This window comes from Anas platyrhynchos, chromosome 7, assembly GCF_047663525.1.
Source record: "Anas platyrhynchos isolate ZD024472 breed Pekin duck chromosome 7, IASCAAS_PekinDuck_T2T, whole genome shotgun sequence".
NCBI classification, from domain to species: Eukaryota; Metazoa; Chordata; class Aves; order Anseriformes; family Anatidae; genus Anas; species Anas platyrhynchos.
In genome coordinates this window covers 36,317,308-36,342,466 of record NC_092593.1, presented here as the reverse complement: position 1 = coordinate 36,342,466, position 25,159 = coordinate 36,317,308, and the positions used below count along the sequence as shown (strand labels likewise).

The following is a 25,159-nucleotide window of genomic DNA, read 5'->3' as shown; positions in this document are numbered from 1 at the left end:
CATATCACTGTTGAAATATTCAGTATGTTGCACTGGGGCTTCCTGCTCGTCCCCCCAGGGTAAACTCCTTTCCTATTGCTCTGGCTCACTCAGCTTCTGTATTATTGACTTCTTCAGTAATACTGCAGTTTTATCTTTCAGGTTTTTGAAGAAAAAGTTGCACAGGAAAGGTGAGATACCAACTAACCCATTCAGCTGCCTGCAGAAACAAAGTTCCCTCCTCTGCAAGCAATATTCAACTAGCTCAGGGGTAAGTGCACTCTTACTTGCCAGTGATATTCATTCAGACCCTACATCCTTTCCAGCTAGTGTGGAAGGGTTGCAGCTGCTTCTGCAGCCTCTTAGCCTTTTCAGCTCTCACTGAAATCAAACTTTTGGGAAATTTGGTGGAATTTGTATTCAGCAAAACATCTGTTTTCTGGAAATCACCCTCTAAGACTGGAGCCTTATTGGTACCAGACAGTGGGGGACTTCACCTTTGCAGCTGAATTACTACTTCCTCAGTAGTTTCTAGAATACTTTTGTCTCGATGCTTCAGAAAAAAAATCTAAGTTAAACTTCCTGATCCGCACAGTAGGATCATGTCACTGCTTCACACAGGATTGTATTCACCACTGCACTGATATCCAACACAAGAACGTCACCTACCACTTAAATAGCAAAGGTTTCCTCTAGGGGACACAGCTTGCCTGTTAGCAGGAGACCATGATACAGCAGAGGAAACTGCTCTCCTAAAAAGATATTTTCCTAAAGAACCCACAGAAACACAAGCTAAGAGAAAGAAGAAAAGGAACGGCCTGCCCCCAGTACTGCCAGCTGGCCTTTTCAACTTCAGCTAGCACCTACAGCAGCTGGAGCCGTGGCTGGGAGCCTCGGGTCACAGCAGGAGGGAGCTTGGCAGTGGCTGCAGAGCCCAGGTTTTCCCCCAGCCCTGCGGTTCTGCTGTGCTTCTGGCCTGCCCGCGTGTGACGAGGGCTGCTTGCTGCAGCTGAAGGCACGATCTGGTCTTCACTCACGACACGGTCCCTCCCTCAGAGCCGGTGATGTGGGGCACACACACTCCCATTTTAATACCAAGCAGCTCGTAATTTTAACTAGGGAGACCGTGCACACATACAGCCTTGTCTTGCCAGTAAATAAAAAATTGAGTAACGCTGAACACTGATCTTAGACTTCACATTGTTTCAGTTGTCACTTACTTTAAAGAAAAAAAACAAAACTTTTTTAGTCTGAAGAGAGGAATCCTACCGATCTGCATGTGTCCCCCATTACCCGTGTTAAGACATCGTGAGCAGCACCTCCACATGATTTTTTTCTTTCTTTGCCAACCAGTTAGCTATAGCTGATTTCAAACGCCACAGTAATCTATGGTAACTCCTTTATTTGCACAAGGGATGTGTCAAATACTGTCTTCTTACACAGCTAGAATATGTGATATTCTCTTTTTTCAGCATACTCTTCCGAAAGAAGGAAGTATTACATATTCCAGCTCCACAGGGTGCCAAACACAGACATCTCCTGAGCAAACAAAATAAGTTACTCATTATAATGTAACTATAAAGACGAGAATATGAGATTACAAGAAAACATCCTCTACGCAGCTATAAACATTAGCTGCAAGGCTTACTATTCACCACCATAACATCTTGCTGCCAGGCTTATCCTGATCCCTTCTTTTCACATTGCTAAAGCAAGCAGATTTCTTTTTTTCCCCCATCATTATGGAACTTCTGTGCACTGCTTTTGCAGAGAGGAAGGGACACGTAAACGAGTCAGCCACTCAGAGTCAATCAAAACGAACACCGGATCATGTGCTCCTTGTTTTAAGGCCTGACCCACCCCAAAAAACAAACAAACAAACAAACAAAAACTCAGAAGCAAATAGCCCGAGGAATTTCTGCTTTGGCAGGTCTAGCATGAAGCACTAGCCAAACACATTGCTACTGGCACCCATTCTTGGAAATTTTAAGCCAGAAAAATCATAGCTTGCTTCAGTATAATTAAAACAGACACTCAAAGGGGGGATTGCCAGGCTAAGTTAAGAAATTATACAAAATACATTTTAACAATCAAAATGTCTTGAGCAATCAAGAGATGGGAAAATAGTATTTCTATGCTTTGAAACTAAATCAGGAAAATTGAAAACATTACACATAATAGTAATTAGATGACAATTCTCCCTTAGGCCCTAAAACAGTCAAATTGAGACAGTACTGTGCATTAAATAGCATGTTCTGTAGGTCTTAATTTTTGCAAGCCCTGCACCTTTTGCAAGTCTCTTTGCAAAGAATTGTAAGCCATCACCCAAGCTCTGCATAAACGCATGCCATTCTCTCCAGAACATTGTTAGACCTTTTTGATGTCGCTGCTCAGATGGGTGAACTTCACATCTTACCAGGAACACGTTATTGGTGTCGTCCACTGTGTGTGCTTCTCTCGAGCTTTTTTATCTTGGTCATGGAGGGGAAAAAAGCCATTAAGCAATTTAATGATGGGTTAAGGATAGCTCATGTCCAAAACCATTACGGTCATCTCAGCTATTCCTGTCAAGCTCCATATGGCCTCTATAGGAAACAATTACAACTTTACAAGAAAAAGAGTTTCTGCCCAGCTTGTTCAAATTTTAACAGAGTTTGGACATGTCAGTTCATTCTGCTATTTTCAAGTCACTTTCCTCATTTTATAATGACTTTAAAACTCCTTCTGAACAGGGCTATTGTCTCTTGGATGGAGCACCACGTCTGATTTCCATCTGTATTAAATACTCCTTAAGAGTCTCTCCAGCCATACAGACGACCTTCACCGAACAGTGTGAAACTCAGATGGATTAAGGCCCATTGCCAATGCCAGAATGAAGTAAAGGGAGATCATGGGAAGGAAGAGGGTGAGCTATGAGCTATAACCACTGGTTCTACTTTCTTTGTGAATGGCAACTATCCATACAGTGACATTTCATCTATGAATTCATATTTGTTAGCAATATTGAGTAACAGCTTTCTAGTCGTATGTTCTGAATTAGCAAATAGTGCTGTCCTCAAAATGCTGTAGTGAACTTGTGGCAGGGAAGTTAGAGGAATCACAGACTTGCAAGGTTTAGGCATTGCTAACTTGGAGGCAAAGTTAGGGTAACTCAGACCACAGCAGGTTTACTATCACCCTGTGAAGGTCCAGGTGGATAAGACTGTGGGTAAGGTATATAAGATATAGGATACAAGAACTTTATCCAGCCTATCATATTGTTTCTGTACTCCTCAAGATCAATGGTAGAAGCTTCCTACATCCTCTCCTGAAAGAAATCTGGGGGGTGGGGTCACAGGCCAGGTCAATATGTTAAGGTTGTTAAAAGAATGAATGGGGGTATTAACTTACTTCAGATCCAGGATATTCTAAATTGCTTCACTGAATCACATCCAAGTTCTGGCTGCAGACTGAGCTCTGCTCTGCCAGCCACAAAATCCAGAGGCACCAAAAGCTGCTCACGGGCAAGGCTGTCCTCTGCTGCGTGCTTCCAGTGATTACTTTAAAACACAATTTCAATGTACTGAGCAGTCTGGTTTCTAGGAGTTACACAGACTAATTGTTCCACAGGCTACAGCATTTCCTACCTGTCACAGGCAGGTTTGACTTGTCTTCTTACTTTAATTTTGAATAAACAGATAATTATCTTCCTTTTTTTTTTTTTTTTAAATGTATTTATAGGAAAGCACTGCTTCTTCTATCACTAATATTAAACTGGGAACAAATGCAAATCCAGTGAGCAAGCACAATGTAAAATGACCTTCCACAGCAGATCCAGTTTTTCAGCAAAAGAATAAGAGACATTAGTTTGGGAAGCAAGGATTGGTTTTATGATTAAAATTTATGAGATTAATTCTCTATTTGTCAAAATGAATTTGAACAGCCTTATCATGTATCTTATAGAAATGTAACAGGAAAATACCACCACCATTCATCTTTAATTGATTTCTTTCTTTTTCTTTCATGTTGACCAGGTAATTTTTCACATACATAGAAAAACTACACTTGATAATACAGAGTACCAGTACACAGTCTGAAAATCTGGTATCAGGCTATTTCTAGTGATCTCATGGTTCTGCTATGATTCGTGAATATAGAAATCCATTAAAATGCTTTCATTAATCCCCGATGCTTTTACTGTATGCAAAAGGCACGCCGCTTAAATACCAAATTATACAATAGGCTTTACCCTTCTGCCATGCCTCCCTCCTGAGTCTCATTTGCTTAAGGAGGAAAATGAATGACGAATTTGAGCTACGTCAATGAAAAATTTAGAGACAAGTTAGGGCAGAATGTTTTGCAAGAAATGACTACCGTGACTATCGCATTGGAGTGAATAATCAGTATTCTGGAGGCCACAGTTCATCACCTTTTTATAGGAATGAGAAAGCACACAGCTTGTGGAAAATAGGTTGTGCAGGTTGTGCAACACACCTACAAACTAGTGCAGACAGGAGGAATAAAAAGAAGTGTGCTGGGGGAGGCGACAGTTGCATTTACTAAAATCCAGCAATTTGTCTCTATTTCCCCCCAACACTCATTGATTCTCATTTGCATGCGATGTTGCATGATTGCCTTAGCTGTTGTTAGTGTGAAGACAGTCACTGTAAAAATTCATCAAACTAGCAGGTAACAAAACCAGCAACAACAAAATGACACAAACAAATGACAAAAAAAAAAAAAAAAAAAAAAAGGAAACTTACCAAACCTGCTTTCCTCTCTCCCCCAAAACATACCAGCGGTGATGCCTGTCCTGCACAGCTGCTTCTACAGCCCCTGGGACTGGCTCTAGTCGTAAGAAACAAAAGTAGTAACAGAATCGGGCCCTTTAAAAATGAAACATTTCTACGAACGTAAGGATGTGGTTTTCCACCTCCTGAATCTTTTTAGCTACTTTCTGTCAAGTAGCAGTGACCAGATGACTGCAAATATGTGCAATTCATAGGGTCAGTCCCAACTGGTAGCCAACTGCTGCCATTTTCAGGCAGTCTGAAATCACTTCTAGCTCTCTCCCACCTCCAAATCATTCATTCTTCCCTAACGAAGCACACTGTGCGCTTACCCGAAGTTCCTGAGGACACCCGTGACCCGCTAGAGTCAGACAGCTGTTCACAAAGACGTGCATGGGAGATGTGCTGAACCAAAGGAGCCGCTCCTTTGGGATCACAGGGGCCAGGCCAAGCTGTCACCTGTGAGGATTTAACCACTCTGGTTAGAAATCCTGTCCTGTTAGAAAACCAGCGTCTGCACCGTGAGAGGTTTGTTTACAGGCTTTTTTCCAAACCTAAACTAGCCCCCACCATCTTTTTCTCTTCACCACCACTGAATTTTTTTCCAGACTCTACTGAGCCTTTAAGGAGCACAATCACTACAGCATGTCCTGCGGCATTCAGTGACAAATGTTTTCCAGAACAAAGATGAGTAGATTTATAAATTTAAAAACCGAGCAAGAAAAGTAACTTTTCAGATCGTCTTTTGTGATATAAAATCAATTGTCAGGTTTTGTTTGCTTGTTTTTGTTTCTTAACTTAAGTTTTAAATTGACTGCTATGCTGGAAATCCATTTCTTCTTCTCCTTCCCATTGAAAGATGAACTCTTCAGCTATTAAATTGTACCCATAGCTGATGGCTTGCTGTGCAGTCCATTTTTAAAAGTGCATGAAAGCGTACTGTAACCAGAATACCCCAAAGCAAAGCTGCCATGCAGAAATCTGACATTGGTACTTGATACGAAAACCACGGAGATCCCTGTATCCATTTACAGTTAATCCCAAGCTTGCTCGCAGGGGCTCAGGTCACTTTTTAATGGCCTCTGACAGCTGCACACACGCACAGCGCCTTCCCCAAAGCACCACACAACCCCACGTACCACATCCTTCTACAGGGATAAACCACGCCCTTGCTTAATAAGATTTGGAGCCTTCTGCACAATTGAAATTCTGTATTAGTTAAGAAAAGGGAGGATATCACAAGTCCCTCTAGCAGAGACATCGTTGCTGGGGGAAGGACAGGCAGGTTAGGAAAACAACAGCCCTGCCTGCAGGTCGCTTCCTCCTCTGAGGGTCTCCTGGACATCTCACCCTGCCTACGACATTCAGTGATTTCTTGGTGAAGGCTCAGCGTCCACCTTTAAGCACCTTTATCGCTGAGAAGTTCCACACATCTAAAACCACCAGAGGACATCTTCTCTCTGTTTAAAGGATCGACACTTAATTTTGCAAGAACTTGTATTTTTGGCATCGATGTCCACATAGAAAATCCAGTAGAAGTCGCCCTCTGCAAATGACATCTGGTGACATTTGTCACAATCTCTTCCCAAATCTCTTTTCCCCTGTGAGGCCTTGCTGTTGCATCTAGCTGGCTCCAGGCTACAAGACCCTGCCATGATGATCTAATACCAAACATAAATTAGCTAATTTCTTAAACTCCTTTTACTTAAACTACGGCTTCCTAAGTCACTCCAGAGACCTGGCTAAGCTGAGACTAGCTGAAGGGACATGCAATAAAAGAAGCACTAACAAAATTATTTGACACCTTAAAAATAATCTCTACTTCAGTGTAAATTTCTGCGTTGTGCAAACCACGCACACGACTGACCTGTTTTGAGCCAAGTATTACAAATCTAACAGGCATCAGCCAAGCACCAGCACCACAAGAGTTAAGAGTGTGTGCTGTTCTTTCCTGGTGGGAATAGGTCAGGAAGAAGAAATAGTAGGAATAGGATCCTTTACAGTGATTTCAGTTTTTATTAACATATTTTTACAGGATATCCCAGTTAAGCCAGACAGCTTGTTTACAATAGGGCCCTGTCTAAGGACAGCTTAAAAGTATTACACAGTACATACAGAAGGACAATACGGTCCCAGTACAAGCTCCCAGCAGGCAGTAAATCATTTCAAAGCTTCATGTTACACCTGATTAACTACTTGGCTCCAGTATTACAACCTATTCCAAGAATGCCTGCTTCAGTGTCGTGAAAAGTTGTCAGGGAATTTATGTCATCTGATGGCGAGTTACATAAAATAATGCCCCAGTGTACCATTGAAGAGGCATTGCTTGGCACGAGCTGAAGGAGCATGCACTTCACACCTGCAGGATCCTCCGGTGCTACCTGCTCCTTAAGAAGGGACTCCACGTCAAGCTCTCCTTTATGAGGAGAAACCACATCATTTTGGTCCCAACAGGATCACCTAAGCCTGGATGACAACTCTATCTGAATTGCGCTTCATCACACACATCCACAATTTGATCACTCACGAGTCAGTCCATCCTCTCACGTGGTTGCTGCAATTGAATAAATTTTCCCTGCAATTTTTCTTGATTTTGAAAAATGACTTAAAAATACGTATCCTCAAAAAATCGACACGCTCAACATTTTTCACTAAGCACACAAGCCTGCTAGTGGACCAAACAGTGAAATCTTTACACTACCTGAACACAAAGGAAACGCTGTTTCTCCGAGGTTCAAAATCAGTTCAGGCACCAAAGAGGCAAATTCCTAAAACTTCCTAAGGTCCACGGCCTGCGTTGCCTGTCAAATATGCAAGGTGCTATGAAAACCAGGTAACAACCCTCACCAAGTCTTCATTTATCCGACTGTCGGGCAGAAAGACCTATAGCATTAACTGAGTGAGATGCAATGCATCTTGGCCAAGAGTTAGAGTACGGTAAGCCAGCAAAAGAGCTGCTTAATTGTAAAATCCATTAGCTCTGGCTCTACGTGTGCAGCTTCTTCTAGAGCCACGCAGGAATTTAGACAGCAGAAAGCTGGAGATCAGTTTTAGCAGAAACACCCGGTATGCACACCCATGAACAAACCAAGCTTTTCTACAGGGTCCTTCCCTCTTGGTCAGCTGGAAATCTGAAGTCTTTTTAAAGATGAACTGATCACCACCTGTTTCTTTAAACTGCAATCTCATAATTAGTATCTTCTAATTATTAGAAAATGCAAGTGATACTTCAAGCTTTACCCTTGATTTCATGTACTGGTGAGTTTGTTTGCACTTAAGTCTCTGTGCAGGAAACTAACAGTAGTTTAGAGCATAGCAAAGGAACCAATTTCTTGCCTTTAGCATACTGCAACCCACGGTAGGCTGAGCACCTGAATTCTTCCTCTTGCTTACTGAGCGAGGCAATTTCTTATTCTAAGTTATATCACAGATCACAGTAAAACCCTGTCTTCTATAATTGAACAAGGAGCATAATTAAAATACGAACAGGTCTTCTAAAAATATCAGCAGAACAACCATCTCTGGGCTGCAAACCTATTTGTCTGCCTTCCTCCTATATCATAATAGCATTTCCACAGCAACAGCTATCACAAGAAGTGTTATTGATGAATGGAAAGCCTGTTATTCAATCACCTTTTCCTGAAAGAGGACAACAGAAAGTCCTTCTGGTTTTTCGTATGGAGTAAGTCCCAAACTAAATACTAAGGTGACGGCAAAAGAGGTGCTCAAAATATATTAGGAATCCTGGCACTGAAATGAAGATCTTGCTTGTGGCTAGGAGTCATGCTGACTGCTCAGCAGAGGTCATACCACAGAGGCACAGCTAGGTCTGGGAGGAGCACACCAGTTGCCACAGACATTCAGTTTCCCTTTGCAGAGCTCAGCGTCTCGAGGAGGCTTGATCCTTGCAGATTGGAGCTAAACATTTTGATCAGCTCTGTTTGGGGGTATATAAAATTAGTAAACTCGTTTATACCCAACTCAATATCTTCAACTGATTATGTGTAATGGCAAGAAGAATCAGAGGTTTAGCCTAAACTACGGTAATTTCAGCCCTTCAAAGGTCCAGCTGCAACTTAAAAAGCTGTGAGTGGATCTAGCTGTATTCATTGCCTTGCCCAATTCCCTGTGAGCACAGAAGTGGAAGCAGTGATATCTGCCTCTACAGACTTGGTGACTAAGTGCAGGTATTACTTACAGGTAATTTTCTTTTCCTGGTCTTGCAAGTCTTTGCCCAGAGCACCAAATACCAAAGCCATGATGTCTTAACACCACCTTTCCTGTCGAGCTGTGCTCCACCATTTCACCACGGCCTCCTTCCAAGTACTGTGCCCATGGTAATTTGGTCCGCGAGAGGAGTCTGTAAGACAAAATTGAACGGAAAGTGCTGCACTCCTCTTATAATCGATCCGTGCAATTTCTAAATTGACTTTGAAAAATACACCAAATATACCCAGGGGAAATAAGCTTACAATGCGGATTGCTGCCTAAATCCATTATACAGATAGCACAGCGCATTTATTGTTGTGATGATTGAAAAGAAATGAGATTAGCAGGCTTCGCATAACATATTTAGTAAATCCAGCACTTCCCCTTCCACAACAGAGAGCTTAACATCGCCTAGAATTATAAATAGAGTACCGTATATTTTGGTTTTCCTAATTTTGAATTCCCTGCTGAACAGCTCTGTACACACACACGACACTTGCCTAGAGTAGATGGGTAACCACCACCCTCATTTGGACATACCAGCAGATTTGTGACTTATTTCACTGCGCGGATTTGGAAGAAGTGATTCTACTTCCAACAGGACTGCCTCCTCAGAAAAAGGCACGGACGCTCAAGAGAAGTACAGAAAGATAAGTGACATGTTCCTGTGCCAGTATGATCAGGCTACATCCATTCTTGCTGGGGAACAACATAAAGCTGGTAAGGGAGTTCAGGGTGTCTCAAGGCCAGCGACCTAGGAGAGGAACTGTGTGAACACAAGGCAAGCCCCAAAACCCTGACAAGTTTTCTTTAACTTTGACAAAAGTCTAGAGTGTAACTATGGCACCTTTTCTAGGTGAGTGAGAAAGCACAGTCTGATGAAGCCTGAAACAATCAGCTTTTGTTTTTTCTGAATATTTCCCTTACATTAAGCGTTCACATGATAGCTGTTACACCTAAGCAGCACGGTGGCGAGTTTTAGCATGTACTCTGAAAGGGTATTTTACTACCTTCAAATAAGAAGCAGGATGAAATATCAGAGATATTAGCCCTGATTGTATTATTCCTCTACTGAAACTACACCTACAGTATTTCAGCAAGACAACAGTTTGCACTTGCATCATCTTTTCCCTTATTAAAACAAAACAAAAAAAACACACGTACAACTTGACCAGTGTTTTTACAAGCAACTCTTGCTCAATTAAAATGATATATCCAACAGATTTATGATACACCCTGTTTTGTCATGAAAGTATTTAATTCCATTTGATGAGTGTACGTAGGTGTCTGTTCATGAGTGAACTCCTGCTTTAAATTCGTGTTCCAGAGATATTTTATATATAGGCAAGGGCAACAGGGAGGAAGCAGGAAAAGCTGAAATGTTTTTTGTAAAAATTTCACAGAAGAGATTAAGAAGGTTAGGGACAAGAAAAGAGCTTACTTCAACACTCGTCTTAGAAGGATTTTAATCCATATTTTTTGTATGTTTTATCTTTTTAAGGCTTGAAGTCCATGTGCCACAGAAGCACAGAGTAGAAACTACGGTGTGAACACAAAAACAACAGCAAGTAAAAAATCTGTAAGGTTTTCTCGTAGTTACTTATATGCCTGTAAACAACTAATGTGAACATTTCTAGTATGAAACCTCCCACATTACACCTAACAGTAACTGGCTGGAGTGGTCTCACCAGTATTTCCTTGGTTTGCTACATATCACATCCCTACCCGTGAATGTCAGCAGAAATACAGGTTGTCACAGGACTCTCATACCTAGCTGCACAGCCAAAAAAAAAAAAAAAAAAGAAAAAGTAACAGGGAAACAGCAAAATGAAGATGGAAAGAACCAAAGATGACAGGTAAGACTGAGGTGATCTTTAAAGTGACCAGTACTGTACCTGATGTCCATAGTTATGTAAATCGTGATGGTTTTAGTAACACCACCTACTTGAACAAAGTTAGATACAGTAATTCTAATTAAAAATAATTCTATTTATACCATAGCCCCCCTATTAACAAAAGCAATGCCTGTGCCCTCACAATAGGATTCACATCTGAAAGCACAAGCACTTTGCAAGCAGGACGTAACTATTTGTGTGTTACAGATGGGGAAACAGAGGCACAGAAAGCAAAACTTGTTGCTCTTCTGGGCTTTGCCACACACACACCGAGCAGGAGAAGCAGCCGAGCAACGTGACTACTGTTTCAAATGCTGGTCATTGTTCCGCTGTCATCTTCTATTCCTCCTTCTACATTTCTAGTGCTCACCAACAGCACGCCCGTTTACCTCCAAATAATCAGCACTTTGGGTGAGAGCTGCAGGCAATGTTCAGCAAGATTAAGTCAGAGCCCCTAAGCATCACTGCTATGCACACAACCACAGCAGCACCAGCCCTAACGCTGGCTGTGGGCTGAGTGGGAATGAACGATTGCAAGGGGGGATTTTTATTGGAATAAGGCTCGTTACATATTACTGTGATACTCCTATTTTGCATAGTCTTGCACACACTCACCCACCCTAAAGCATGTAAGTGGTCATCATGTTTTTCTCCTGGTCAAGCAAGTGGAGCTATTTGAGACTAAGACAGGCAAAAAAACTTAAAATGATAAAAAATGAACCATAATTAGAAAAGTCTCTTGGATGACAATACCAAAATGCTGAAGCAGACTCCAGAACAAATAAAACATGAGGAAACACTGCTGTGATCTGGCAGGTACCATGCCACACAAACCTGAACCAAGTGGGCTTCCACTGTTTGACTCTGGACTTTGCTCCTGGGCCACAAGAAGTGCCTTTTCCAGCCAGCACTCATTTCTACGTTGGTGAACTCAGGCAACAAAAGCTCCATTGCTTGAAAACAAAAGCATTCACGCTATTCAGATGTGACCGCCTCCAAGTCACCACACACCTCCCGCAACAGTACATCACCTCCTGTCATCTGAGAGCCTCAGTAAACCTATCAGTGCTTGTATCTTCAGACAGATGAAACAGGAAAAAAATAAATAAATCAGAGAGTGGTATGCTTTACTGTCCCCGGTCTGCTGAATTTGGGAATTCCCTTCATAGTTTTTCCCCCTCTGAATGCTAACAGACATGTCACAAAGACCACATGTACCCAGATTTATACAGGATCAAGAGAAACAAAAAAATGCAGTTGACCAAGTAACGTAAGGGCGCTTGTTTTCAGCAGATCTGCAAAACATTACATGAACTGATTCTTGCCATCTTCAAATAAGCAGAGAAGTCTGAGTTCTCCAAAAACGCACGAGTTGCCCTATGGTTCTGCTCAGTTTTCTGCTGAAGATGCCTACCATACAGGAGGATTTACGGCAGAGGTGCCCCTCGGCTGTGCCACCTCTCCCAGCAAAAGGGGAGCGTGACACACGGCTTACGCCAAAACCCCTCCGCTGCCTGCTTTTTTATAGGGCTTCAAGGGAACAAGCTGCAAACTGGGTCCCGAGCTACAGCCTTCAATAGCATCCCACCTTCCAGCATGGATCTGACCGCTCTGTGTTCAAAGACAGCTTCATGTTCTTTCCTTAGCAGCAGCAGCTCTCACTATCTATACTTACATAGGTATATATAGAGAGAGAGATGGCTTGTACAACAAAGTCTGAAAAAATATACCACAAAAGATGTTAGCACGAGTTGAACTGAGAACTTCTTGCTCTGTTCTCAGAGGAATCCGTGGTTTCTTTCTGACAGGAGATAATGCTAGTGGTGCGGGTTAGCTGTGCCGCTGCAGCTACCGGAGCAGCGCTTCTCAGCCTCTGGGTCAAAGTAGGTCATAAACCCCTCGCAGCGGTTTGCAAAACAACCCGTACACCAAGTAAGATTTTCAAAAAATAAGCATGCACTTGTAGGTATGGGAAGAACTAAACAGAAACCAGCACTGGAAAAATTATGGTAGTTCAAAAGCTTTTCGTTTACAGCCAAAAACTGTAGGCAAAGTACTGTGGCAGCACTCCCCAATGCATCTGTGATGCTTTTTTTTTTTTTTTTTTCCCCAAAGGAGCTTCACAATGCCCAAATTTCTTCCAACATGTTTAAGAAGACATTTGATTTAGCAAAAAACACGCCTGAGAAGCACTGATCTAGATGGCCTCATCTCACCCTCAGGGTGCCCTGACTGGGCGTCTAATAGTCCCAGATTCTCACCAGACAAATCGTGGGGATCATAAACCAGAGGTGAGAAGAGGAAAGTTGATATCATGGATTTCCACCCATGCTGGCTTTAGGATCAGTGACGCAATCTGTTCAAAGAGCAACCCTTCATTCCACATTCAAAACGTTGAGAGATGTGAAAAAAAACCTATCATTAAATAATAAAAGCGAAAAGTGAGTCAGAGAACATTAGAAAAAAAAAAAGTGATTTGTGGCTCGTATTTTAAGAGCACCTCATTTATGATTCAAGACAAGATCGTAAACACACTTAAGACAAAATTTGGGTGGCACTGGGGAGCCAGGCTAAGGAGCGCAGCCCTTGGAAGTGCTGAGTACTTTCTCCCACAGCTGACGCTGCGCCACCTCACCCTGAGCAGGAACGAAAGCACGAACTGGCCCAACCACAAGGGCCCCAGCTCTTGCTGGGAAGGCTGTGACTCCTGCTCCACGTACACCAGACGTGGTAACTGCTTCGCACGCAGCACAACGCCCTTGGACTCTGTCGACGGGGCGCCTGAATAAGCAGGCCCCAGTGAATCAGCACGCTTTCTCCCTGAGCCTCGCATCTGTTGCTCCAGGAGAAAGAGGAGAACGCACTCCCCACCCCACAGGAGCCTCAGCAGCAGCAAAGCGCTTACGGGGAAGGCGTGAGATGCGGGTTTGAAGGACCTCAGGCTGAAGAAAGAATTGAGCTTTGGTTTGCCCTATGTCCTTCGGTGGCCACAGGCTGCTTTTGTCTTCACTAATATTTCCCCCGATGTTAGCAAGCTCCAGAAACCACCTTTCTCCTTGTGAAGACAACGAAGTAAAGCACGTTTTGATCATACCAACACAACAACTTCCTGTGCTAATTTCACACAGGGTCTTCAGCTCTCATTTTTGACTCTCACACCACCAAATGCTTCCATTGCCTCCTAGTGAAAATAAGCTTGTTTTGACTTCTGGCGTGAACCAATCATACTGAAAATTGAGTCATACTGAGAATTTTGAAACAAGCTAGGAAAAAAAAAAAGTAAACTTGGAAAATTCAGAAATGATAATGATTTTCAAAATAAATCCAGTATCATTATATGCTCATCCATCTCTCTCCTCCTTCCCCACCACCATAGGAATTGCACTAAGTGAGGGACATGACAGCCTGCAATTAGCCTTCCCCTACATAACAGGGGCCCTTACAGTGTGCTAAGCAGCTGAGAATAAATAAATAAATAAATAAATGAAAAACTGAGCCCCAGCTATTTGTTACAGGAGGCTTAAGATGAATAAAAGGATCAAAGCAAATAACACTTTCAGACAGCCTAGAAGTAAAACAATGAGCCCATAATGGGCACATGATTGCCATCCTCCTCGTGATATCCAACAACACAATTAAGGTCAACTGTACAACCGCTTCCAATTTGTTTTTTTCTTATTGCCTAGCCAAGGAGAAAACAGACATCAGTTCTGAAGATGTGTGTTTTCTTATATAAACAGAATAAATAGATAAGGAGGTTCAGAGAGTAGTATAAATCAAGAGGTTCTTTTGGCACCATCAGAGTTAAAAACTCCAACTTTAATATGGAATATTTCAAATATTATCAAGCAGAAATAATCAAACTTTGGTTTAATTGCTCCCTTTGTGAAAGGACTTTATTAAATTAATTAACCAAGTTATCTTCCCTGAGTATGATCCATTACTAATTCTAAAATTATTGATCTTTGTATTTGGAAGTCGCTGTTCAGCACCAAATTGCTTTCTGTAATTAGCATATACTAGCAAGCTTAATAAAACTCAAGGACTCCTCTAAGGTCCTAAGAGACTGTAAAATGAAAATATTCTTAAGTATGCTCAGAAATTACCATTATGCATAGTCATCTTGATCCTGGGTAGGGAAGGCAGTAAGAACTTAAGTAACTATTGACAGCATGAGTCCCAAGTGAGCTTACTATGAAAAATTCTCCTTTCTCTTGTCAACACTGCCTTTCATGCTAATCAAGTTGCACTACCAAGACATTCTCCTTTTTGCCCTCCAAGTTACATCTCACAGGAACATGCATACAGAAACGCAGCATTGCCCAAATCACATTAATATTGTATTCCTTTCTCACACTCTGCTTCGGAAAACAGTAATCACAAAGTCCTCAACTTCTGTGCAAACAAGAGTGATCATCACCAATTGACAAGAAAGCTGTTGTACGGAATAAGATAAAAGCTTCCCGAGATGCCACAGACTTCACAAAATGTAAAAGTCCACTAAAATGCTACTACTTGAATTCCTAAAAATCTACAGAAGTCAAAACCAAAAAAGGAAACCTGACTTTAAAGTGACTGAGGAAAAGCAAAAGTTAATCTTGCATGAAATCATTTAGGAGACGGAAGGGTTAAAGCAATCTTATACATATTAAATTAAAATTAATTATATTCCCAGCTCAGTGGAAGCCAATTTCAATTTTCTGTAGTTCCTGACTTGTCACTATTATCTACATAACCAGTTAATTTTGATTTTTTTTTTCTAGCTAGTATGATTTTGAATTTGGGTAAGATATGTATTTTTACTTCAGACAGATGTATACATCTGCACATATGGCTTATTCATTACTGGAAGCTGGAAAACAAAGATTTTCAGCAATTGATAACCAACAACCAAAACCAAAACAACAACAACAAACTTTTTTTCTAAGCATAACAATCATTCTTTTAGCTACACACAAACAGAGCTAAGAGATCTCATGCACAGCTTGTTAGAACATGCAACTTCAGGACAACGTTGCTGTCTTTTCCTCCAAACAGAGGACAGTAAGGGATGTGACCTGCACGCATGACTTCTGATTTATGCTGTGCTGACGGGGAGGAACCACAGTGCCAGCAAGACAATTTCTCATGATTACAGTGTTTACTAGTCTCGCTGAGACTAGAAGTCCTTGTTCTGAATACAAGAAAATCTGTGAAGAGTTCAGATCCAAGACATAAAGCATGTACAGCATGTTCAAGCTAAATGTCTCCTTTATGTAAAAGATAGATGACACGCTCTAATTAAAGGTTAGTCAAGGAGTGTAATGACCAGAGGCCAAACACAAGAGTTTAAAACCTTGATTACAGGTTGGGCCAACAGATCAAAGCAACAAATTGTCTCAGTATTCCTAGAAACAACTTTGTGAACTTTTGATTAGAAGATTACCATGTCCAGGATTACTTCTCCATTGCTTGAGACTTTTTCTTCCCTTTCAATAGCCCACACAATTTAGACGCTTGCTTCTTACTCGCCTACTTTTACTGGTGCTAAAACACCAACCAAGGGGAACAAAACCTTGTGCAGCAATGATTAAATTTGACCTACCACACTCAATGAGGGCTTGAACCTTTCGCTGGCCAGTTCCCACCCATGCTCCTAGCCACCTCCAGCTGAGGGCTGCAGCCTCACCACGCTGTTGTGCCTGGATGTCCCTCAAGAAACTCCCTCTCACCCCAGGGCTGCCCCAGGCTTTTTACCTCTGCCCTCTGCTCCACACCTGCCTGGCTGGCCCCACAGCTGTCCCCATTTTGGCCATCATCCTGCCTTCCCCATAGCATGTGCCACAGAGCGGGGCAGGGATGGAGGACCCCTCTTCCCGGACACCGATCTCTCCAAACCTCAGGTGAGGAGCAGCCTCTCATTACCCTAGTTTTGGGGAATGACACTTACCTGATTCTTTTTCTCACCGGCTCTTGAAGCAAACCTGAATAGATGCTAGCACCAGATAGCAAGCAGCACAACGTTATCGTAATAGCAACCGCTCCATCATAAAGCTGCTTTTCTAGGTTAGTGGAGAGGGCCAAGCAAAAATCAGAGGGACTGGATCCCTGTTACTCTTTTATTTACTGCGATGGCATGAGCTACCTGTCTTCTGACCATTATGGATATCAGTTCTGAAAGGATGCTTAGAAAATAAGTACTTAATCCAAAAGGAAAATAAATAGCTATCAATATTTATTTAAAGGATAAAGAAAAAGTGTGGTGCAATAGTTCCCCCTACTGACAGCCTGAAATTAAATTACTAATAAATGTTATTTCCTGGGCGGTCCTCACATTGCTGAGTGTCCCAGTGTTGCACCTACACGAGCCTACTGGTACACCATAAACCACGTAAAAATCAGTCACCTTAGAAAACTATGAAGATTTCCCAAATGGTAGAGAAACAAATCTGAGAAAATGCCAGTAGATCCCTCAGATCATTCATCACGTATGCAAAAGGGCAGTATGCAGTCTCACAGAAAGAGGATTATAACACGTGCGTGAATGTGTGTACTCTGAATTAGACGCTGGGATGTCCATGAGCAAAAAAACAGGAGCACAGGTAAAGTGCTGCTGTATCTCCTCCTCTCTGTGTGACACATTTGGGTCTGAGCAAGTCAAACTGTCAAACTGAAAATGCTAATGTGGTTTTGTACACTGATTATTTAATAAAATCCTAAAGAAAACGCTCCAGTACGTTATAGCTTCATCTCACTTGAAAAAGGTAATGGACAAATATGCAACAGTACAAGACGAAAGGACATTAAATACAGAGACTGCAGAAGTGCACACTTCTATAAATCAGGATTTTGCAGAGGTCTGTTATGATCCTGGCTCTCAAAATAAAAATGCACATGAAAAAAAATCTAAATGCTATTAAAAAAAAAGCCTGATCTCATTTCAAGCACATGTATGGTGAAGATGACGTCTACCAGCAGATCTGGAAGTTACCTATGTATCAGAGAGTCTCACATCACTTTCAATTCTCCCTCTGCTCTGTCTGGAAAATGTAATTACACATCAGCAGTGACACGCACCTTCCTTTTAACTACATCTCCCGCACCTGGCTTTCTCACTTGCACGAGGTTTCATGTTCCTCCAGCCCAGCGCCTAACACTGCTCCAGCAGCTCACTGGCACTTCCCGAGAGCACGCCTTTTGTTCGCTGCTTGTACAGCTTGGCACGGAGAAGCCTTGCTCGTGACTGGGGTTTCTGGTAACACACGATGTTACAAATAAAATAATAATTGCCCAAAGGAAGCCTCTTTAGGGCAGACTGCAGCTGCTTTGTGTGACATCAAAGACTCGATCCTACCATTCAAGCTCTGTGCTGAGGTAAGACAGATTTGAAATTGTCCTAATTTAGCATTTGCCATTTGCTTTGGTTTTAGCAACGATGCACCTGACGTTACAGAGATCCATTTTCCAATAATGTATTTAGAGAAAAAATAATACTCGGAGCATGCCTGTTGTCATAACCCTGTCATAATAATATTTACTGATCCGGATGGTGTCAGGCTGTTAACCCTTTAGGACAGGGACCGAGCCTTTTATCTGAGGCGCTGCCTGAAACGAGCAGCGCGGGCAGCCGCTGCAGGAAGTGGCAGCACGTAGCATTTCCACGCTGTTCCTCCAAACTCCTCTCAGGGCTGTCCTCAGCCTTTTCACGAGCGCTAATTGCAAAAGCTGGCTAGCGAAGCTCCCGTGCCAGAAAGCTGCTGGCCCCCTGATCCCGGTGGAGAGGGAGCAGCCTGGCTCCCTGGGAGCGCGACAGGCCGCAGCCCTCTGCCTTCCACACAGGCTCGGGCGCCACAGTATAAACTGGAGATTTTTTTAAATTTTTGGCTCAATAACCTCCTTCTGGCCATTTCCTAAGTGCCAGAGCCGTGTCACGCCAGCTGACCCAGCGCGGCGCGGTGACTGCTGCGTGGCCACGCTGCTCGCCGTGTTTCGTAGCCCAGACACGACTCTCGCTCCCGTCCCGCTCCCCGGGGCGGCGAGGGCGCAGCTGACGCACAGGAAAAGCTGCCGGGACGGGGCTGGGGCGGCATAAAGCACGGGGCAAGGCGGCAGACACGCCTGGGGACGCCGCCTGCAGCAGGGCTCGGCTGGGGAGCGCTCGCACAGGCAAGTGGGGGCATCCTGGGGGGGGGCTCTGTCTGGTCGTCTGTCCCGCTGTCCATCCACCCCAAGCACATCTTCAAAAGGCCTCGTGCCCGGGGGATGCGGGGTGCTGAAGGCAGCGAATGGAGGGGTGCCTTTTACTTCACTCCGGGGGGCTCTTGCCCCCCGGCTGGGCCAGTAGCAGGCTCACGGGCCTGGGGGTCCCCACCACCAGGGGTAAGCGGGGCACCCAGCTCCTCAAGCGGCCTCCATGCCGCTCTGTCAGGGCACAAATGTGGAGTTTCTCTGCCAGAGAGACTGCGGGGAACGCACCTTGCATCGGTACAGATCATAGATCCAGATACAGGCTGACAGATAAAAGCAGAAGTACCTGAACGAGCACCTCGCAGCACAAAAAGTGAAAGAGTTGCGCTATCAATCTTTCACGTTGTGCATTTCTGCTAGATGCCTTCAGGGAAGATCCAAAACAAACAACAGGTATAGGGAGCTTTTTAGCTTGCGGTGTGACTCCCAGGAAGAGGAGAAGATAGGACAGGGTGTGTTGTACTAAACATGTTACAAAAATCCCTTGTACGAACCAGACTCATCCTTTGCCAGCATGGATGCATGCGAGCATCCCTGCACATTACTTAGAAGGCCTCAGGAGGCTGCAGCCCTGCACTTGCTTCTTTTCCTTTAGATAACAATACTAGGTTCTTACTAAGATCCTTAGGATACCACAGCCACCATAATTCACAATTATGGAATTGCAATAAAAACCCTCACTGAAAGTGAGCAGGCTTGCAAATCTTACCTTTCTTTTTTTCCTGAATGCGTGCTATTACTACATCATGATTTTGTTTTCTGTATGTATCTCCAGAAATACAGCCTGTGGTTCCTAGTAATTACCAGTGTAGCAATAAAGAGAGGAAAGCACTCCTGTATATTGTTCTTGCTCAGCAATTTAAATAAACAAAGTAAATGTTTGGGCAGTATTTTTCCTCTCGTTAATGGAAGTAATAAAGAGGAGGGAAATGGCACTGGGCACATTTCCACAGACGGTAGGCAGCGTCCTTCATAACGCACATGGAGTCATCGCATCCAGCCTTAGTTAGCGAGAAACTAAAGCTTGTCACTTTTACTTTTCATGAGTAAGTACTTGAGGCTGTTACACCTTGAGATACTTCATCCTTCTGTTGTCCTTTTTTCCTTCTGACTTAAGCAACATAAAAAAACCCACAATGTATTCTTTGAAAAGATGATGTTACGATTCATAAATGGAAATGGGAAAGCTGTTTATAAAAAGGTCAACATTTTATAAAAAATGTCAATTTTGATGAAATCTCATCTTTCTTTTCGGGAAAAAAATCTATCAGAAGTGTTCAAACATAACACTGACCTACTGCAATGCAATCTTTAATCCATGGTGCTGGATTTTATGTCGTTTGTTAGCACCAACAAAGATAATAAAGGAGCAGATGATCTCTGGTACAGGATCAGGGTAGGGCGGAGTTCACATGAGGGCCAAGATACCAAGGCATGCCCTAGGGTGTCCCCCTTATCTACTTACCCATAATGGCCCATTACCAACACTGCTTCAGATTTTTCCTGCAGACACCACATCTAGAATGACAACCTGGCATAGTCTGCCCCGCGGCAATGTTTTATCTCTCTGTGCGATACAGAAGTACATCTGTTTATCTCAGTGCATCCCTCAGTACTACAGAGAAGATCTGATAGTGCTGGAAGGACCTGGAGGTATAGGCATGAGCGCTGACACAAGCACACTGCCAGTGGTACCCTTCAGAGCAACCTTCAGGCTTCTTTAGCGCACTGTGGGTTAAGGCAGCAAACCAGTTTCTACTTTTTTCATTTGAGCTTATTCCCCTTCTGCTTTTGGCCAGGCTTTTCAGCAGAAAAATAAATAAATAAATAAATGATCACAATGAAATTGCTGTTTTCACCAGTTGGATTAATGATGATGTGGTGCAACCCTAGAGCACAAAGAGGTCATGTTCACCCAAGTGGAGAAAGAGTCACAGAAGCTGAGATATCTACTTTGAGAGTCTGCTCACCCCAAACAATCACTTTAGTCCACAGAGAGGTGGATATTCAAAGACAACTCAACCCACCTAAAATCTGGAACAACCAAGCTTCTGTCTCTAATATGTCTGTAAACAGTCAAAAGCTAACTGGGATAGATATTGCAGTCAAGAATTTCAGAGCCTGTCATTGGGTGATCCTACTCTAGCTTGTCTTCTAGCTTTCATAAGGCTTTACCCTTCCCAAGCTTTTTTAATTTTTTTTTTCAACATCAAATCTCAGAATTCTATGCCAGTTAAAAAATGGAAAAGATCAATAATTTAGGTTGTGACATAAGCAATACTCTCCAAACAGAAGACATGGGGCTGTAGGAACAGCACAACATCATACAGTAGTATGAATTCACAGATAAGAGCAAATTCTATATTTTTACTACCGTCATAAACATAGTTTTACCTGGATTTGAAGCATACAATCCTAAGCTACTTCTATTGAAAGAGATGCTATGTAAATCTCCTTTTTTCATAAGCATCATACAGTAACCCAAAACATTTGCATTAAGGAAGAAAGTTGGTAGCGGTTCCCATTCAGGTTTAAGAGCTAAAACTTCTATTGGTCTTGCTTGCTTTTCTTCCTCTTCCCCTTAACTGACCAGCTTTAGCCAGGTAATGTCCATTTTGAAATACAGAGGATAATTAGGAATATTAAAATATGTAATAAAAAAGAACTGCAATGAAAATTTGGATTATTATTATATCAAATATATAACTTTCAGTATCAGACATGTTCAGTTATTTCTTTTGCAGTATGTCCCAATGGAGTCAAGTTCAACAACTGGAAATAAAGTTTTTGGAGCAAGTAGACCAGTTCTATGACGATAACTTTCCCATGGAAATCCGACATCTACTGGCACAATGGATAGAAAGCCAAGATTGGTAGGAATAATTTTTTTCACTCTCTTATGATTTCAGTCATAAACATTTTTTTTTTGCTTATCTAGTAGATTTTAGGGTGCTCATTTGTGAACTGAGCAGACATCTACACCCCAAGAACAGTATTCCACTCGTTATGGATTTAGCTTGTTGAGCTAGTGTTACACTTTACTTACTTTAGGGATTCAGCGTCAGTAAACTCCTGATAAAGCTGCAAAGTTCTTCTTAATTTATTAAATAACAATTGCACATATTTTGTATGTTATGGATGTGCTTATCTTAAACCACAGAATAAAACTATTTCCTACGCTTATTCCTAATAAATAAACTACCACATACTACATGAAAGATAAGACAGTACTTTTGAAGAGAAATTCTGAAAATAATTGGGTTTTCTGCATGTGTTGAAATAATGATTTTAATGAAAAGCACCATATTACCATATTTAAAGGTTAATGTAAGTATATACTCAATGTATAAACATTCTAGATTGGATGCACTTTCTTAGAGCAGTTTTCTGTCCCTTACAGCTTTAAATTTAAGAAACATCTGGAAGTGAGTTTTCATTTCTACTTATTCCACTTATTCCTAAACAAAATCCCACAAAAATTGTCTAGCAAATTACCAGTATTAAAGGTTTTTTATCCAAAAAAAAAAAAAAAAGCAAGTCAGATTTGAATGGAAATGTTATTAATTTGCCTCTTACAGCACAAAATTATTCGACCTGTCCAAACCAGCTATTTGCAGGAACAGTTTTCTAGAAGGTGAATTTATGCACAAATCTGGATCAAATTCACTGCATATTATCTTAAGAAAATCCAGAACTAGATACTGAAAAGAGTTTTTATTAGTAGTACCAGTAAGACATCTCAGCTTGACAAGCTAATTGCCCAAGGCTATTGGGGGACTATTGGAAAAATCTGCTAAGGAATATAATCTTTCCTCACAGTTTATGACATACTATGCTTATGTGCCTATGGGAACATGGGGAACATTAAAATCCCCTGTTTGCCAGATTTAGCAGTCATATCTCAAACAGGCATCTGCCATTTGGGGAGCAAGGAGAGAGCGCCCTAAGGACAAGGATGCCATGCAATCCAAAGCTTATCTTCCTCTATTCTGCTCACTAATGATATTGCCCATCGAGTAGCAAGCTGTTCCATAAACAGCAGAGCTAGTAAAGCCTGTTTTCTCATGTATTTGTGTCCTTTGTCCCCTACATACCCTTCACCAGTAGCTTCTGCGTCTTCTTGGATCCCCAAATAGTTTGGCCAGGCGAAGGCTTCTCTGGTGCCTGGTGTGAAGATATATATCTGCTGACTGGCCATCTGGCTGTTGCCTCCTGGAGCAAGTTTTTACTGCCATTTTCCTCAGTGGAGGCACTAATTTGGATTCCTCTCCTCTACCAACCTGCCAGTTTTCTGGGAAATTCATGCAAACATCATCTCTTTTAGACTGCAAGCCCCCTGTCAGCGTTGGCTGAAAGTGGGCAGCAACTTCAGAAATTATATGTGTGACTGACAGACTGAGAGTGACAACATGCATACGCCTCATTTCCTCTGGGAAGCAGGCTAAAAATGTTTAAATATTCACTGGAACCGAGACTAGAAAACCCTGGTTGTCTCCCCTCTGGCTGACTCCGTAGCCTGGGCTTAGAACATTCGCTGCCTTTATAGCTGCTCATCTAGGTGAATATAAATTAAAGGATCATAAAAATTAATTATTTACATAGCCTTAACTATATGCAAGTCACTATGTATTTAAAGTGTTTTTTTACAGCTTTAATTTCTCAATGGATTATAAATTTCTGTAAAGATAGCTTGGCACTTCTTATAGCATTTTTAAAATGCATGTTTCTCAATCACTTTTCCTCTAGGGAGGCTGCATCCAACAACGAAGCAATGGCAATGATCCTCTTACAGAATTTGCTAATACAAGTGGACGAACAGCTAGACCGGGTTTCGCAAGAGAAGAACCTTCTTTTGATACACAACCTGAAGAGAATCAGGAAGCTGCTCCAGGTAGGTTGTTGCTTCAGATAACAAATTGCACGCTCTCACTGGCTTCTAAAGGCACTGTCCAACCTCTGCTGAGTGCAGCTTGTGCCTGCGAACAGCTCAGAGCTGTCCTGCCCCCTGTAGACTCCATGCAGCCATGGGAAGACCAAGCCTTCAACAAGGTAATTCAAATAAGAGTTCCACTCTCAGTTACCTTGTGGACAAATAATTTTTAAGGCATGCTGCTGAGATGCAACAATGCTGTGACCTTGTTGCTCAATGCATAACTGTGCCTCACTCAGCTCTTCGAAATAAGATTGTATAGTGCTTATAGAAGTTAATGTTTATTGCAAATGTAATTACTGACTTTACAGACAAGTACACGGAACTATGATTAGCTGTGACTATCTCAGGAATAAAAATGTGTATTTTAGGATTAGCAAAACAGCACCCTGAAAAAGGAACCACACTTGCTATTTTATACTTAACTGGGATTATTTATTAGGAACGGCTTAAAGGGTTTTCTATTAGGCTTCTACAAAGTGATATTTATTTTGACTGCATGATTCTCTAATAATTGTTTATTTAAAGCAAGAATTCTCAGAGTTCCACCCCATTAGTCACCTACTTCCTGACATCTATGTGTCTTCTGCATAAAACAGATACACATCTGAGTTTAATGAAAGTTTGGGGGTTTTTCTCTTCTTTCATGGTGTTTTCCATAAGCACTTCAATGAAAATTGTACCACTTACAAAATATTTTCTTTATTTTATATGAATATATTGGTCTGGAAAATCTGAAGATGACTGTGTCAATTATTTTGCTCTCTTTATGGCTACGTGCCTTTCTATTCTATATCCCTAATGGTGGCTTCTTAAAAATGTGACAATATTTCCACTGCTGCCACTTTTTGTTCCGGTGTTATGCAAGCAGTTTCATGTAACTTGAAACTAAAGTTCTTTCTTTATTTCTTCTCTGGTTTGTGTGGCAGCATTAACCCTCATTTCAGTGCTGCTCAAACAACAAATGCACTTACCTACTTTTGGAGTTGACTGCAGAGAGGTTATTGCTTTTATTTCTGTCATGGTCTTAGCAGACTTTGCCACAGCAGGGCTGAGTCAGAACTCCGTCACCTTATTAAAAATATTCTCTCACAGCAGCATGCACATAGAAAGAGCATTTCAGGACACTGAAAAAAAGCAGTTGTATTCTT

The 25,159-nt window shown here is 42.0% G+C and overlaps 2 protein-coding genes and 2 long non-coding RNA genes across 5 annotated transcripts in view; 2 read left to right on the top strand and 2 right to left on the bottom strand.

The window, feature by feature from the left end:
* Positions 1 to 5,207, bottom strand: part of MYO1B (myosin IB) — a 104,164-nt gene extending 98,957 nt beyond the window's left edge. The window contains exons 1-2 of the mRNA XM_072040493.1: positions 5,081 to 5,207; positions 4,722 to 4,806 (exon numbers count right to left, since the gene is read on the bottom strand). The gene's annotated coding sequence lies outside the window, so the exon portion shown is untranslated. The remainder of the gene's footprint in view (positions 1 to 4,721; positions 4,807 to 5,080) is intronic.
* LOC110353818 (uncharacterized) lies at positions 113 to 3,959 on the top strand. The gene is made up of 3 exons (XR_002404863.4): positions 113 to 250; positions 2,712 to 2,884; positions 3,700 to 3,959. It is a non-coding gene; the product is annotated as an uncharacterized lncRNA (long non-coding RNA).
* Positions 5,208 to 8,945: 3,738 nt separating the features above from the next.
* Positions 8,946 to 16,742, bottom strand: LOC119717429 (uncharacterized). Its single transcript, XR_005266939.2, has 2 exons — positions 16,437 to 16,742; positions 8,946 to 9,108 (listed from the first exon to the last, which is right to left on the bottom strand). It is a non-coding gene; the product is annotated as an uncharacterized lncRNA (long non-coding RNA).
* A 1,118-nt stretch (positions 16,743 to 17,860) lies between these two features.
* The window catches only part of STAT4 (signal transducer and activator of transcription 4), a 40,887-nt gene continuing 33,588 nt past the window's right edge, over positions 17,861 to 25,159 (top strand). Inside the window, exons 1-3 of one of the 2 annotated variants that reach the window (XM_072040507.1) lie at positions 17,861 to 18,205; positions 21,823 to 21,951; positions 23,825 to 23,969. In XM_072040507.1, the coding sequence (XP_071896608.1) occupies positions 21,824 to 21,951; positions 23,825 to 23,969 (273 nt within the window). In that variant the 5' untranslated portion in view covers positions 17,861 to 18,205; position 21,823. Of the gene's footprint in view, positions 18,206 to 18,531; positions 18,998 to 21,822; positions 21,952 to 23,824; positions 23,970 to 25,159 lie in introns of those variants that run through there. The other variant, XM_072040506.1, reaches the window with a different exon arrangement.